Source organism: Stegostoma tigrinum, chromosome 12 (genome assembly GCF_030684315.1).
Source record: "Stegostoma tigrinum isolate sSteTig4 chromosome 12, sSteTig4.hap1, whole genome shotgun sequence".
In the NCBI taxonomy this organism is placed as follows: Eukaryota; Metazoa; Chordata; class Chondrichthyes; order Orectolobiformes; family Stegostomatidae; genus Stegostoma; species Stegostoma tigrinum.
The window spans coordinates 5,936,723-5,952,553 of NC_081365.1; the positions used below are offsets into that span (position 1 = coordinate 5,936,723).

The window sequence follows — 15,831 nt, forward strand, 5'->3', positions numbered from 1 at the left end:
TATGGGTTGACCCACAATGCCCTTAGGGAGGGAATTCCAGGATTTTGACCCAGGGACAGTGTAGGAACAGTGATATATTTCCAAATCAGGATGCTGAGTGGCTTCGAGGGGAACTTGGACGTGGTGGCGTTCCCATGTATCTGCTGCCCTTGTCCTTCTAGATGGAAGTGGTCGTGGGTTTGGAAGGTGCTGTCTGAGGATCTTTGGTGAATTTCTGCAGAGCATCTTGTAGATAGTACACACTGCTGTTGCTGAGCATCGGTTTTGGTGGAATTGATGCTTGTGGATATGGTGCCAATCAAGTGGGATGCTTTGTCTGAGATGGTGTCAAGCTTCTTGAGTGTTGCTGGGGCTGCACTCATCCAGGCAAGTGGGCAGTATTCCATCACACTCCTGGCTTGTGCCTGGTGGGTGGTGGGCAGGGTTTGGAGAGTCAAGAGGTGAGTTGTTTGCTGCTGCATTCCCAGCCTCTGACCTGCTCTTGCAGTTGCTTCATTAATGACTGAGTTTGTCTGACCAGCGATAACCCCTTGTTGTCATGCAGGAAACATGCAGTCAAGATGGGGACAGCAAGCTCCAACCAACATTAATGAGTTAATAACCAGAGTTAATGTTGTTGGCAAAGAATAAATATTGTCCCAATGTTGGGAAGATAATAGAGACCATGGGATCTTCTATTTCTAGATGTGAGCGGAGTCATTGGCCTTGGTTTGACATTTCACATGAAAGACTGAAATGGTCTGCAGTAACATTTCCTATCTCTACAAAGTAAGATTTATTTTAAAATCAGTAACAGGGAAGGTTGTTGTCGAGCTTGTATGTCTGTCAAACAAGGTCAGTTTATTCCTATCTAAATGAAGAAGCCTGGCATGTGAACTCCCAGTACGAGGTTCAAATACAGCTCAAGGTGAGGCTGAGCGCAGAGCGGGACCATCGTTTTTTTTTAAACAGGGCTGAGGCGTGCGTGGGCAACTGGTGACAGACACACGCAAGGTACTGGGCAAAACACAAGCAGTAAGGAAACAGCACTTAATCAGTGGTATTTTTGTCTGTTTGACAAACTGCTGAGCTTGCTATGTAGACGATGAAGTGTAATTACGGGACAGGAAGAAAATTGCAGATCAGGTAATACACATTAAAGGAAAAAAAACGTGTTTTTAAACGCACACTCTGCGGAAATTACTGGCATCCCTGCTCCCACCTCGGAGGCTGACATTGTGAAACATTGTCTAATTAACCCTTGGAGGACTGGACAGGAGTGTGCAACCCGTCATGTCGAAGTGTAATTAGGCATTTGCAATGTCCACTGGAGGTGTGCTTGAATGGAGCTATCTTTTTTCAAACAACTCTATCTTTTAACAAGCTACTCTAGCAGCACTAATCTTTCACTCTGGGCAGCACAGTGGCTTAGTGGTTAGAACTGCCTCTTCGCAGCACCCAGGGATCCAGGTTCAATTCTACCCTCAGGTGTGGCGTTTGCACGTTCTCCCCGTGTCTGCCCGGGTGCTCTGGTTTCCTCCCAGAGTCCAAAGATGAGCAGGTTAGGGTGGATTGGCCATGTTAAACTGCCCGTGGCATCCAGGGATATGTAGGGTAGGTAAATTAGCCATGGGAAATACAGGGTTATAGGGATGGGTCTGGGTAGCATGGTCTTTGGACAGTCAGTGTGGACCTGATGGCCTGCTTTCACAATGTAGGGATTCTCTGATATGATTTCTCCCCGCACCATTACAGCACTGCATCAGAGGTGTCTTGTGACCAGCTACTCTCAGTGTAAGCCTGGGTGGTAAGATATTGGATTGCAGAAGGGAGATCACAGTTGATACTGAAAGCTCCTGTCATTCCTCCACCTTTGGGCAGCACCATCCAATTTACTGGATTGCGTCTGAAAGTAATAAAAATAATCCAAAAAAAATGGCACTGAGGCCAATGACCAGGGACGCTTGATGTTGTCATCGTAACATCATTCAGCCAACAACCTCCTATTACAAGCTAATGTTCAGAGATCATGGGTTCAAATATCACTACAGCTAATTTTTGTTTATACATTTGAAACTGATCAGAGATGTTATGGCATACCTCTGGAGCAGGACTTGAACCCAAGCCTCCTAGCCCAATCATAAGGACACTACCACTGCACCTCAAGAGCCCTTCTGCAACTGCTGGTGGAATGTCAATTGAATTAATCAGTAAACAAATCAGGGCTTGAATGTTTTTTCTCAGTAAAGCTCACATCAACCTATTATCAGGTGCTGTCCCAACCTCTAAGACAGGAGGCCCAGGTTCATGTCTCACCTGCTCCAGAAGTGTGTAATAACATCTCCGAACAGGTTGTTGAGGGGATATCTGAAATTACAATGAGCTCAATTGGAACAGCAGTAGAAGCCCTACCTTTCGGCCAGGAAATCCAGTTTCAAGCTCCAATAGTGTTGAATGTGTGGTAGATTGTCAGGCTGATTTTTTTCTGTTAGAAAGAGCTCAAACTATTATCTTGTTGTAAAAACCCATCTGGTTCACTAATATCCTTCAGGAAATTATATTTACAATCATTAATTGGTCTGACCAGATCCATGCAGTGTGTTTTTTTATTTCAAAAATGTATTGTTATTTGTACTTGTGGACGAGGGCATCACTGGCTAGGCCAGCATTTATTGCCCACCCTAATTACCCAGAAGGCGAGATAACAAAGTGCAGAGCTGGATGAACACAGCAGGCCAACCAGCATCTTAGGAGCACAAAAACTGACGTTTTAGGCCCAGAGCCTTCATCATAAATGAGGGACAGGAAGGGGTTTCTGAAATAAATAGGGAGAGAGGGGGAGGCGGATCGAAGATGGATAGAGGAGAAGATAGGTGGAGCAGAGACAGACAAGTTAAAGGGGCGGGGATGGAGCCAGTAGAGGTTAGTGTAGGTGGGGAGGTATGGAGGGGATTGGTCAGTTCGGGGAGGACGGACAGGTCAAGGGGGCGGGATGAGGTTATTAGGTAGAAAATGGGGGTGTGGCTTGAGGTGGGAGGAGGGGATAGGTGAGAGGAAGAACAGGTTAGGCCGGCGGGGACGTACTGGGCTGGTTTGGGGATGCAGTGGGGGGGAGGGGAGATTTTGAAGCTAGTGAAATCCACATTGATACCATTGGGCTGCAGCGTTCCCAAGTGGAATATGAGTTGCTGTTCCTGCAACCTTCGGGTGGCATCATTGTGGCACTGCAGGAGGCCCAGGATGAACGTGTCGTCTGAGGAATGGGTGGGGGAGTTAAAATGGTTCGTAACTGGGAAGTGCAGTTGTTTATCGTGAACTGAGAGCGTAGATGTTCTGCAAAGCTGTCCCCAAGCCTCCGCTTAGTTTCCCCGATGTAGAGGAAGCCACAAGGAGAACAGCGGATGCAGTATACCACATTAGCTGAAGAAGGCAGTTGAGAGGCAACCACGTTGCTGTGAGTCTGGTGTCACACATAGGCCAGATCAGGTAAGGATGGCAGATTTCCTACCCTAGAGGACACTTACGAGCCAGATATTTTGACATCAATCAGCAGTGGTTTTGTGGGCACCATTCAGATCGCTTTTGTTTATTCCAGATTTTTATTGAGTTTAAATACCATGGTGGTATTTGAACCCAAGTCCCCAGAATAGCATGCATGTGGGCTTGTGTGTCTGGGATTATGTTTAACCAAGCCTGAATGCATTCATGTGTGAACGTGTGTCCACGTACATATGTATGTGCGTGTGCTTACACATGCATGTATCAACCATGTTCAAGGCATGCACATGTCAAGCATGTTCAAGTTTATATGTGTGCAATTGTTCAAGTGTGTATAAGTGCTTGCATATGTACACATGTATGCATCATGCATGTGTATGCATTTGTGTGCTCGGGCTTGTGTTCAGTCATGCCTGAGTTCATTCATGTGTGAATGTGCGCACATGCTTGTACATGTGTGTATGCATGCATTAAGCAGGTACAAGGAATACATGCGTCAAGCACATTCACATCATGCATGTATTCAAGTCTATATTTGTGCATGTGTGTGCGTGTGTGCCTGTGCATTTCTGTGTGTGTGTGCCTGCATGTACATGCCCATGAGCACAGCAGCACAGTGGTTAGCACTGCTACCTCACAGAACCAGGGACCTGAGTTCAATTCCACCCTCAGACAGCTGTCTGTGTGGAGTTTGCATATTGTCCCCATGTCTGCGTGGATTTCCTCCAGTTTTCCCCCTCACAGTCCAAAGATGAGCAGGTTAGGTGGTTTGACATGCTAAATTGCCCATAATGTGCAGGTTAGGTATGTTTGCCATGGTAAATGTGGGGTTATGGGAACAAGGTGGGCCTGAATGGGATCTTTATCAAAGTGTCAGTGCTGACCAGATGGGCTGAATGGCCTGTTTCTGCACTGCAGGAATTCTGTTCTATGTTTTTCTGTCCATGTGTGAGTGTATTTTGCGTACAAGTTAGTTCACATACAGGCATACACCTCCCCATATTTAATTCAATCTGCCTGCAGCTGGCAACAGCAAGCTCAGGAGAGTGAACCCCACCTTTGCGTGATGAGGACAAAAAACACCCTTACCACTCTGCTGCATCCGACAAACCCAATCACTGGAGCATTATTTCAGAGTTGTGCAATTCAGCACAAGTGATTCCAGTGTTGTTCCCAGAGGCAGCTTTTTCAGGTCTACACTTTGCCCTCTGTCTCACCCCTCCTTGCTGTAGAGACCTGGTGTACTGACTTGCACAGACTAATTACTATTCTTTAACATTACCACAAAGAAACTCCTTATTCATACCATGCACTTGCACAGACGCCTGCAGCACTGTAACATATTTCCCGGTCTATAATGCGCTATGCTTCCTCTAGAGAATGGAAATGAAGGACTAGCTTTCAGGAATTCTCTTGAGCACCACAGCTGCTGAAGGCCCTCATTCTGGGTCCTGGTCTAAGCCACACTGCCAGGAAGGGTCCAAAGTTCAATTCCCACTCTTTCCCGCACTTCACAACTGAGGTGCCAACCACTGGGAAGACTCTGTGATGGTTTCAACTCAGTCCCCAAGTTACCCATGATGCACACTGTGGCCAAGCAGCCCGGTCAAAGCCCACCATCCAATGTGCAAACTCAGATTCCCCTTGCAGAGAGTTGGGGGGATTTAGCGGACCCTTCAATAGTGAGGCATCCTTGGAAGACAGGCAGAGCTAAAGGGCACAGCAAAGTCCAACAAGCTAAATGGTTGAAAATCTAAGATAACAAAGTGTGGATCTGGATGAACACAGCAGGCCAAGCAGCATCTTAGGAGCACAAAAGCTGACGTTTCGGGTCTAGGCCTGAAATGTCAGCTTTTGTGCTCCTAAGATGCTGCTTGGCCTGCTGTGTTCATCCAGATCCACACTTTGTTATCGCGGATTCTCCAGCATCTGCAGTTCCCATTATCTCTGGTTGAAAATCTATTTTGTTTGGTTCAGAGGAGTTTCTTCGAATTGATTTCCCAACAAGCCCAAATACTTTTAGAAAGAGGATCCCCAACGAGATCCTCAAATAAAGTCACAAGGTGTGGAGCTGGATGAACACAGCAGGCCAGGCAGCATCAGAGGAACAGGAAGGCTGATGTTTCGGGTTGGGACGCTTCTTCAGAAAATTTTTAGATCCTCAAATATTGTGTTTCAGAAATATAGAGCATGCTGAACCAACCCCAAGTCTAGGGGAGGTGATATCTTAATGCTGGAATGTTAATCCAGAGACTCAGGTTCAAATCCTGCCACAGCAGATGGTGGAATTTGAATTCAATAAAAAGAAACAAAATCTGGAATTAAGAGTCCAATGATGACCATGAATCCATCTGTTTCACTAAAGCCCTTTAGGGAAGGAAACTGCTATCCTTACCTGGTCGGGCCAATATGTGATCCAGACCCACAGCATTGTGGTTGGCTCTTAACTGCCCTCTCAGCAATTCAGGATGGGTAATGAATGCTGGGCTGGTCAGTGATGCCCTCGTCCTTACTAAAAAATAAAATCCCACCACAGCAGTAGGATGCTTCTAGCTCATTAACTCTACAATTACAGAATATACCTGAGGTTTGACTGGAATGGACAGCATTTATTTGTCCAACGATCGTGAATATTTCAGGACAGACTGGGACAGCCTTGAAATAATGTTCTGGAATGAGTACTTAGCTGAGGGACTGAATGTGAAGGAGCTGCCACAGCTCTTCAAACTGCACAGAATTTTAAGAAGAAATTGAAAAAAAAAGCATCCAGAGCTGTGAAGGGTTCTGATTGTGTGAGTAAGGACACAGCGTTTTCTTTGGCAGCTGAGCTGGTAACCAGAGGGCACAGGATTAAGGGAATGGCAAAAAGTCAGTTTCTTCAAACATTGAGTTTTTATGGTCTGGAATGCAGTGCCTGAAGGGTAGTGGAATCAGATTCAATGGGAACTTTCAAAAGGGAATTGGATAAATACTTGAAGAGGAATTAATTGCAGAGCTCAAGAGGAATGAGACTAATTGTATATCTATTGCAAAGAGGCACCAGGGGCAGACTGGGATCAACCTGTTCCGTACCATTCAGTGATTCTATAATGCAGGGCAGGAAAATTGGGCAATTTTCCAGTGATCATTCTTTGTTAAACACTTCTCTCGGGTTGGTAAGTTGTGATACAGACTCAATCCTGCATTCGCAGGTAGAGAAAGTTTGGGCTAACCAACTAATGAAGGATCCCAACCCAAATCCTCTGATGCTGCCCAACCTGCTGTGTTCCTCCAGCTCCACTCTGCGTTGCCTCTGACTCCAGCATCAGCAGTTCTTGATACCTTCTATCACAGAGGTAGTTCACCCTGTTGCTTATCTAACATGATGCTCATGTGTGCACGGACAGCAATCATGAATGAGAATCTTGGCTGGTTTATTTAACTCTGGAGCACTGAGGGTCAGCTACTGCACTCGGATATCTAGCTTAGCATTAACCTGGGGGCGGGGGCTTGTGGAAGGTGGTGAGGCACAGCCTTGAAACATTCCTGATTGGTAAGGGACCTTAGATAAATTCAGAGTTGTATGGCGCAGAAACAAAGCTTTCAGTCCAACCAGTCCATGCCAACCATAATGTAAAACTAAACTAGTCCCACCTGCCTATGTTTGAACCATATCCTTCCAAACATTTCTTATTCATGTACTTTACTAAATATCTTTTAAATGCTGAACCCGCACTTCCCGTGGAAGTTCATTCCACACACAAACCACGCTCCGGGCAAAAAAATGCCCCATATGTCTTTTTAAACGTTTCTCCTCTTCAGGCTATCTATTCTGCTGGGGTAAGAGGAAATCTTTTTTGAGCTTCTGGTGAAGTCAACAATGGGTTAAGTGGCATTTCAGTGCTTAAAAACTATCAGATCATCTGGGACAAAACCATTTGCCTTCAATTTAAAAACATGAATTGCTGCCCAGATGCAGCTCAATACTTGTGGAAAAATGAGAATTTGATTTGCCACAGGGCAGCTGTGTGTGCTAACTTAAATCTAAGAAATGCACTCCAAAGCAAGGCTCTCTTGTATTTCACTACAAGTTCCACACTGGACAAAGGTAATCACCATGTCACATTCAGAAGGAATCATTCAGTAATCCTCGCATTTGTCTGTTTCAGCGGCAGCTCTTGTGTTTTTATTTATTCATTCATGGGATGTGGGTGTTGCTGGCTGGGCCAGCATTCATTGCCTGTTCCTAGCTGCCCATGAGAAGGTGGCGGTCAGCTGTCTCCTTGAACCGCCACAGGTTGGCCCACAATGCTACTGGGGTGTTCTAGGGATTCGACCCAGTGACAGTGTAATGCATTTCCAAGTCAGGATGGCGAGTGGTTTGGAGGGGAACTTGCTGGAGGTAGTGTTCCCATGTATTTGCTGCCCTTGCCCTTCCAAATATTACAGGTTATGGGTGTTGTCTGAGGAGCCTTGGTAAGTTACTACAGACCATCTTGTAAATGGTACATTCTGCTTATACTGAGCGTCGGTGGTGGAGGGAGTGGATGTAGTGCCAGTCAAGCGGCTGCTTTGCCCTGGATGGTGTCAAGCTTCTTGAGTGTTGTTGGGGCTGCACTCGTCCAGGCAAGTGGGGAGTATTCCATCACACTCCTGGCTTGTACCTTGTAGATGGTGGACAGGCTTTGGAGAGTAAGGAGGAGAGCTAATTACAATGGTATTCCCAGCCTCTAACCTACTCTTGGAGCCACGGTGTCTAAATGGTGAGTCCAGCTCAGTTTCTGATCTAGCAGGGAATTCAGTGACAGTAATGCCATTGACTGTCAAAGGTGAATGGTTAGATTGTCCCTTGTTGGCAATGATCGTAGCCTGACTCTTGTGTCATGAAAATGTTACTTGTCACTTGTCAGCCCAAGTCTGGATATTGTCCAGATCCTGTTGCATGTGAATATGGACTGCTTCAGTATCTGAGGAGTTTTGAATGGTGCTGAACATTGTGCAATCATCGGCGAACATCCCCACTTCTGACCTTATGAAGGGGGAAGGTCACTGATAAAGCAGCTGAAGGTGGTTGGGCCGAGGACACTATCCTGAGGAATTCCTGCAGGGATGTTCCAGAGCTGAGATGACCATCTTCCTATGTGTCAGGTATGACTCCAACCAGTGGAGTGAGTTCTACCAATTCACTCCATCCATCACTCACTTCACTGATGATCCAGGATGGGGTGACTGAGTTAAATTTGTCCTGCTTTTTGTGTACAGAACATACCTGGGCAATTTTCCACATTATCTGGTAGCTGCCAGTGCTGTAGCTACATCGGAGCAACTTGGTGAGGGAAGCACAGGCTATGGGTCGCAAGTCTTCAGTACCTTTGCTGGAATGTTGTGGGAAATGTATCCATTGCAGTATCTTCAGCTGTTCCTCGATATTATGAGTCATAAAATGTCAACGGAACGATTCACTGCTATGATGCAGCTTGGAAAGAACAGGAGGTCACATTGTACGCCTGTGCCTGGTCACTTTGTTGAAAGGTTGACGGTGCTCCCTGGTCAGACTCAACATATCCAGATGTGATACATACACAGCGTATAGCTGGCCAGCTCACACCCCTGTCCCGTGACGTATGAGACCAGCAGATACAGTTTTAGAAATTGAACAATGGATATAGAATACTGAATTCTAGCACTAGCAGTGAAAAGCACAGGATGAAAAAAAAATTCCAATCTCAAAATGATTCACATTAAAGCAGAGAAGCAGGTGTTGCAAAAGCACAAACTTTAACACAGAGACCTTCCACAGAGTTAATCTGACAATTAAAATTGCAGGATGTTAAACCTCAGTGAGCTTCAGACCCTCATACTTTTACCATCACAGATGTCTGCCATTCCAAAGCTGACAGCATCCACCTGGAATCTAAACAGTGCCACATGATCAGAAATTTTGCTACATTCTTCATTCACTTGTTGTACATCATGCTGGTTACTGGCACATAGCCCTGTTACCTTTCCTGAACCTCAGGATTATCTGCAATCTATCATTTTGTTTCAGCAGAAACGACAAGCAGTGTGTGAGAACTGACATTCCCTTCAAAGTTACAAATTTCTTTCAAATTCAAAGGATCATCTTTCCCTTCAATCTCAGATGTTCTTTTTCTCGAGAATGCTTTCCTTATCAAGATTTGGGATGTCAGCATTATCAAGCAAATAAACACGGGGCAGCACAGGATTAGATACACGGTAAAGCTCTATCAACTCTTTCAAAGTGAAGATAATGTTCCTTCTACATGGTACATATTAAGCACTCTCAGGACAAGGACAGCACAGATATAGGTACAGAATGAAGCTCCATCTACACATATAAACAGAAAGCAAAGTTCTGTCTACCCTTTCAGACTGAAAATAAAGCTCTTTCTACACTGTCCCCATCAAACACTCCCAGGACAGAGACAGCACGGGGTTAGACACAGAGTAAAGCTCCCTCTACACTGTCCTCATCAAACACTCCCAGGAAAGAGACAGCACGGGGTTAGACACAGCGTAAAATTCTCACTACACTGTCCCCATCAAACACTCCCAGGACAGAGACAGCACGGGGTTAGACACAGAGTAAAGCTCCCTCTACACTGTCCTCATCAAACACTCCCAGGGCAGGGACTGCATGGGGTAAGACACAGAGTAAAGCTTCCTTTACACTGTCCCTATCAAACACTCCCAGGGCAGAGACAGCACGGGGTTAGATACAGAGTCAAGCTTCTTCCACAGTGCCCGAGGCATGCCTAGGACGGACAGAGGTTTTGTTAGATTTCATGATGATGATTTGGGAAGATTTCTTGGTTTACTTTTGGAATGCTTTGATTTTTGTGACTGCTCATAAATGCTGATTGATCGCAGCCTCAGGGAAAAGGAAACTCAGTGAGCCCTGAGCAACAATCATTCCAGAATCGCTGAGAGATTCCCCTCAGTTGAATCTACAAACCTGCCCCTGGCAACGTCAGTGTCATCCTTTCTCCAGCGCACCGTGGGCTGTGGGTCCCCCTGAACCTGGCAACGGAACTCGACAGAGTCGTCCTCCAACACCACCTGGTTTATTGGTCGTCTGATGAAGATCGGGCGTTCTAGGTAGCGGCAACGTGAAAAACACAAAGGCAAAACAGACAAGGTGGTTGTGAACCGAGTGGAATTGGAGGTGAGTCAACTACCAGTAATTTGCTACTTGACTGCCTTGCAGTCACAGAGAATGCCCCTGGTAATTAACTTCTTTTATGAAGAGATTAACATGATTCGAATCACCTGCACCGTTTGGCTACACTGTTTAATCTCCCACGAGGGGAATCCACTTTTGCACTCAAATAAAACACATTACTCTCAAACCTGCCTTTGCATCTATTCGCAATTTGTGACCTTCAACCCCGAGCTACTGAAGTCACAATTTTGCCTCATTTCCTGTCTTAGCCACACTCATAGGAGCCCAGGCACAGGAGTAGGCCATTCAGCCCCTTGAGCCTGTTTCCCCATTCAAAGAGATCATAGCTGATCTGTAGCTTAACTCCATCTATCTGCCCTTGGCTCATATCCCTTAACACTTTGGCTTAACAAAATTTTATCTCTCTCAGATTTAAAACTAACAACTGATCAGCATCCACTGCTGTTTGTGGGAGAGAGTTCCAAACGTCTGCCACATTTTGTGCGTAGAAGTGCTTCCCAGCATCTCTCCTGAACGGTCTGGCACTAATTCTCAGATTATACCCCCTAGTACCAGAATACCTAACCAGTGGAAACAGTTTATCTACCCTGTCAATATAGAAGTTCTAACATTGTGGAAGCAGGCCATTCAGCCCATCGAGTTCACATCGACCCTCCAAAGAGCATCCCACCCAAAAACACCCTGTAATCCTGCACATCCCACAGCCAATCCACCTCACCTGCACATCTTTGGACAATGGAAGGAAACTGGAGCAAACTCATGCAGACTCAGGGAGAACTTGTAACTCCACACAGACAGTCACCCAATACTGGAATTGGACCTGGGTCCCTGGCGCTATGAGGCAGCAGTACTAACCACTGAGCCACTGCGACCCTCAATAGCTTGAAGACTTCAATCAGATCACCCCTTAACCTTCTAAATTCGAGGGAAAACAGAGAGGACACCCAGAGAAATAAGACTCCCACTTTAGTGTGTTGATCTTACAGCATCAAAACAGGTCATTTGGCCCAAGTGGGGCATACCCGCTTGTGTGCTCATTACATGCCTCCTCCCAGCTGACTCCAATTCTTTCTGTGACCACTCCTTCTGTTCCTTTCCTTCTTCCTCCTGTCAGTGTATATTTTCCTTTTAAAAGCATCCATGCCATTCATCGGAATAATTCCCTGGCAGTAATGCACTCCACATTCTCACCATTCTTCTCAATTCCTGATTCAATTCATTCATCACAATTTTATACTTACGCAGTCTTGGACTTATCCTTCCATTTTCCTCACATTCCACCTCATCTAGTCTTCACTTTTCCTTCAACTAAGAGTCCCAGTCTCTTCAGACTCCCAGTCATGCCTTTTGTTCCTCAAATTTGTCAAGTGCACAAATCCTTCTGTTTCTCCCAGCACCCCCTCACCTGAAAAGTAGCCTATCTTTGTGCCAGAGTCTAGGCAGTGAGCATCCTGAGCAATTTGGCTAGAACAGGCTTCACACGGAGTCATGGCTCAGATGTGTTGAATCAGCTTTGGCTCTGGCCTGTGTAACTGAGTACTGAACAGGTCTTGGCTCCTATCAATATGCTATCATTTGAATCACCCACAGAAGTCCTAATTTTGAAAATTCATATCGCCAGATTTGCCACTATTTCCCTGTGAGATTCCCTGAAAATGCTGCCAGATTGCTGCATGTAGTTTTTGATACTAGCCACATTTATTATCTTACTGAACCAATTACCTCAGCAAGCTATTCTCCCCTGGAGGTATCACAACTGCGCCTGGGCTCTGGCCTCACACAATATCCTTTAGGCAAATATGAAGTCTGTGGCTCACTGAAATAGCCTTTTCAACGCAACTAATTTGGACTATCATCTATCCTCTACAGCTCATCCTTTATCTATATCCTTTCAGCTCATCCCTTAAGCAGATCCTGCTACTCCTTATTCCCCTGTGTGTCTGTCTAGTTTCACCTCAACCACTCTTAGTGGGAACAAGATCCACATTCTCACCACTCCCTCAGTGAAGATGTTTCTCCTGAACTCTCAATTGGATTTATTAGCTGCAATCTTGTGCTGTATAGTTTTGTTCCCCAATCCCACACCCCAACTGGAAATATCTTATCAACATAGAAAATAGGTGCAGGAATAGGCCTGATCCTGGCTGATCATCCAACTCAGTCCCCTGTTCTCACTTCCCACACATAACCTTGGATGTCCTTGAACCCCGAGCTTGAGTGCAGACTCAGACTCCCCTCCTCAGAGCTGATCTGCTGTGTCATCCTATCAGTATGGCTGTGGCCATCTTTTGGCAGCCTGCAGTGGTCTTTTGGCCCGATGTGGTGGTGTGCCAGCCTGGCTTGGCGGTCTCTCCGTGGCTTGCGGCAGTCTTTCAGCTCAGGGTGATCTCAACACGGGCCTCTGGCTTCAAGGTGATTCAAGACCCAGCATGGATTAGGTTGAAGTGGCTGTTATTCTGAACTTTTCATTTCACTATTTTTCGAATGTATTACTGCGATCTGTAATGTGGGACTTGTTTCTTTATTTCCCGAATCCTTATTTCCCTAAAGAGCTTGTACTGAAGAATCTGTATTTAGGCCCCTTGTACCATAAGCCACGACTTGTACACTTTCCACTGTATCTATTTGAGTACGTGTGACAATAAAGCTAATTCAATTCAAACCCTTTAGCCCTAAGAACAATGTCTAACTCCTTCTGGAAACCATTCACTGTTTTGGCCTCAACCAGAGAATTTCCCAGGCTCCCCACTCTCTGGTGAGATATCTTCCACACTGTTATGGTATTAAACCCATTCTGAATTCTGAAGGCCTCTGTTTTATTGATCAAATGGTCAGGACAAAACTTGAATACCAATGAGAAAAGAGTATGTTGATTCTGATTGGCTGAGGCGTTGTCATGATGAAAGCCAGAAAGGCAGACTTAGCAACCAATCATCATAGAAAGAAGTGAATGAGTGTCAACCAATCTGCATCCTTATTTCCAGCATCAGAAAGAGTTGTGACTATTTGTAACTTGGCATTCTTGCGTTGGTCCTGATGAGCGCACGGTGAAAAGCTTCAGCATCATATCTCTCTTTACAGTGGCACAGCACAGAGTGAGGCTGTATGGAAGAAGGCTATTCAACCCATCTTACAAATTCTGCCTCCTTGAACAAGAAAACTGGGGCAGATCTCCCAATTATACAAAGGACGAAACTGGTTAAAGTACAATTTGTGAACTATTTTTGAGGGGAGGACTTACCAAAGACAGTCAGTTCAGCAGGATCACTGTCCCTCTCGCCCACCATATTGGTCCCCACACAGATGTACATACCAGCATCACTCCTCTTGGTGTTTGAAATCATCAACTTTCCTCCACGCATCTGAGTGATAAAAGGGAGATACAACAAAGAGGCAGGGAGTTATACCTTTCACCTGCCACGATTTTACATTTCTTGCCCTTTTCATTTCTCATTTACTCCAATAGGCCCCTGATCAATCGGCTCTACCAGAAGAGCACTAAGGAAGTGGGGCTCAGTCACATGGGGAGACTGAGGATGGGATTGTTCTCCCCTTCGAGAAATGATAGCAAAAGCAATATTCAATCAAGATGCTCAGAAAAGTTTTGTTAAAATATGCAGGCAGGAATTATAATTTTGCCGTCAGGAGGATCAGTAACCAGTGGAAACAGGCTTAAAGATCTGATGAAAGAACCAGCAAGATTTGAGAATCCATCCTTTTGACGCTGAGGTTTGTGATCTAGGTTGTACTGTCATAAAGGACAATCATAACAGACTTTACCGCAGCTTTAAAATCAAATCAGATAAATACTTCACAAGGGGAATACATAAGGCAAGAATAGTGGATCAGTGGAAATAATTAGCCCAAATGTCTAGCAGGGGCTCACCTGGCCAAATGGGCACCTGCTGTTATTCCAGGTGTTGTAATGTTACTCCCAGGAAGAACAGCATTAGAAGTTTATAGAATCCCTCCAGTGCGGAAACAGGCCCTTTGGCCCAACAAGTCTGCACTGACCACCCAGACCCATTCCCCAATAACCCACACATCCCTGAACACTATAGGCAATTTAGCATGGCCGATCCACCTAACCTGCACATCTTTGTGACAGTGGGAGGAAAGTGTTGCTCCTGGAGGAAACCCACGCAGACACGGGGAGAATGTGCAAACTCCTCACAGACAATCGTCCGAGGGTGGAATGGAGCCCGGGTCCCTGGCGCTGTGAGGCTGCAGTGCTAATCACTGAGCCATCACGCCACCACAAAACATTTACAATCTTCCACTCTACCAGCTGAGCAGTTGAAGGAGAGCCATGTATGGACAGATTACCCATCAATAGAAGCTCAGAATAAAATGAAACAAAAGCACCTTGTTTTAAGTTATTTTGCTTAACAAAGTGAAGATGATTGCAGGGACTCAAGCTCTTCAAAAATCAACATCAAACATTCCCAGGACAGGGGCAGCACAGGATTGGATACTGAATGAGGCTCTCTCGACATTGTCCCTATTGGACACTCCTGGGACAGTAAGTGTCTTTTACATTGTTCCAACAGTGTGTTTCAGACACAAACTCAAAAAGAATATACTTGTATCTTGGTGTGATTATTGGGTGCATTTACACAACCAGCCATTCTGCCATCTCCTTGACTCACGCTGGATTGTAGAATTGCCTTGTTCTTTGAGCTCTCGTCAGCTGGAGATGAGTTTAATCTGCCCAAAACTATTTCACAAGGACTTTCTTGCTGCAAGCCAATATGAGATAGTGTTACTCCAAGAGTGAGGAGAGTTAATGCTGAAACTTCCCAGCTCCCTCATATGTCAGCACACCCACTCTGATCAATTCCCAGTCGATAACCTGCTCTGAGATACACACCGTGATTCTCTCATCCTGGTCGTTAATGGGGACCTTGTCCTTCTTCCAGAAGATGGTCGGCTCTGGGTGCCCACGGGGTGGCTGGCATTCCATGATAGCTGGCTCACCCGCAGCGACAACCACGTCAGTGGGATTCAGTCGGAAATCATCCCGGAGCACTGCAAGTGAGATTGAGATGGTTAAAGCAGCAGCACAAGCTCAACAGGAACTGCCACTACTAGTTGTTTGCAACCTAATATATCAGATATTTCATTGAACAAGTGGAGGAGGCCATTCAGCCCCTCTGCTCCGTCCCGCCATC

General features: G+C 45.6%; 1 protein-coding gene across 50 annotated transcripts in view; it reads right to left on the bottom strand.

Moving 5' to 3' along the window:
- robo2 (roundabout, axon guidance receptor, homolog 2 (Drosophila)) overlaps nt 1-15,831 on the bottom strand; it is a 1,006,048-nt gene that overhangs the window by 212,735 nt on the left and 777,482 nt on the right. For all 50 annotated transcript variants that reach the window (XM_059650119.1, XM_059650114.1, XM_048540457.2 and 47 more), the window contains 3 exons: nt 15,531-15,688; nt 13,902-14,022; nt 10,433-10,571 (listed from right to left, as the gene is read on the bottom strand). In XM_059650119.1, coding sequence (XP_059506102.1) covers nt 10,433-10,571; nt 13,902-14,022; nt 15,531-15,688 — 418 coding nt within the window. The remainder of the gene's footprint in view (nt 1-10,432; nt 10,572-13,901; nt 14,023-15,530; nt 15,689-15,831) is intronic.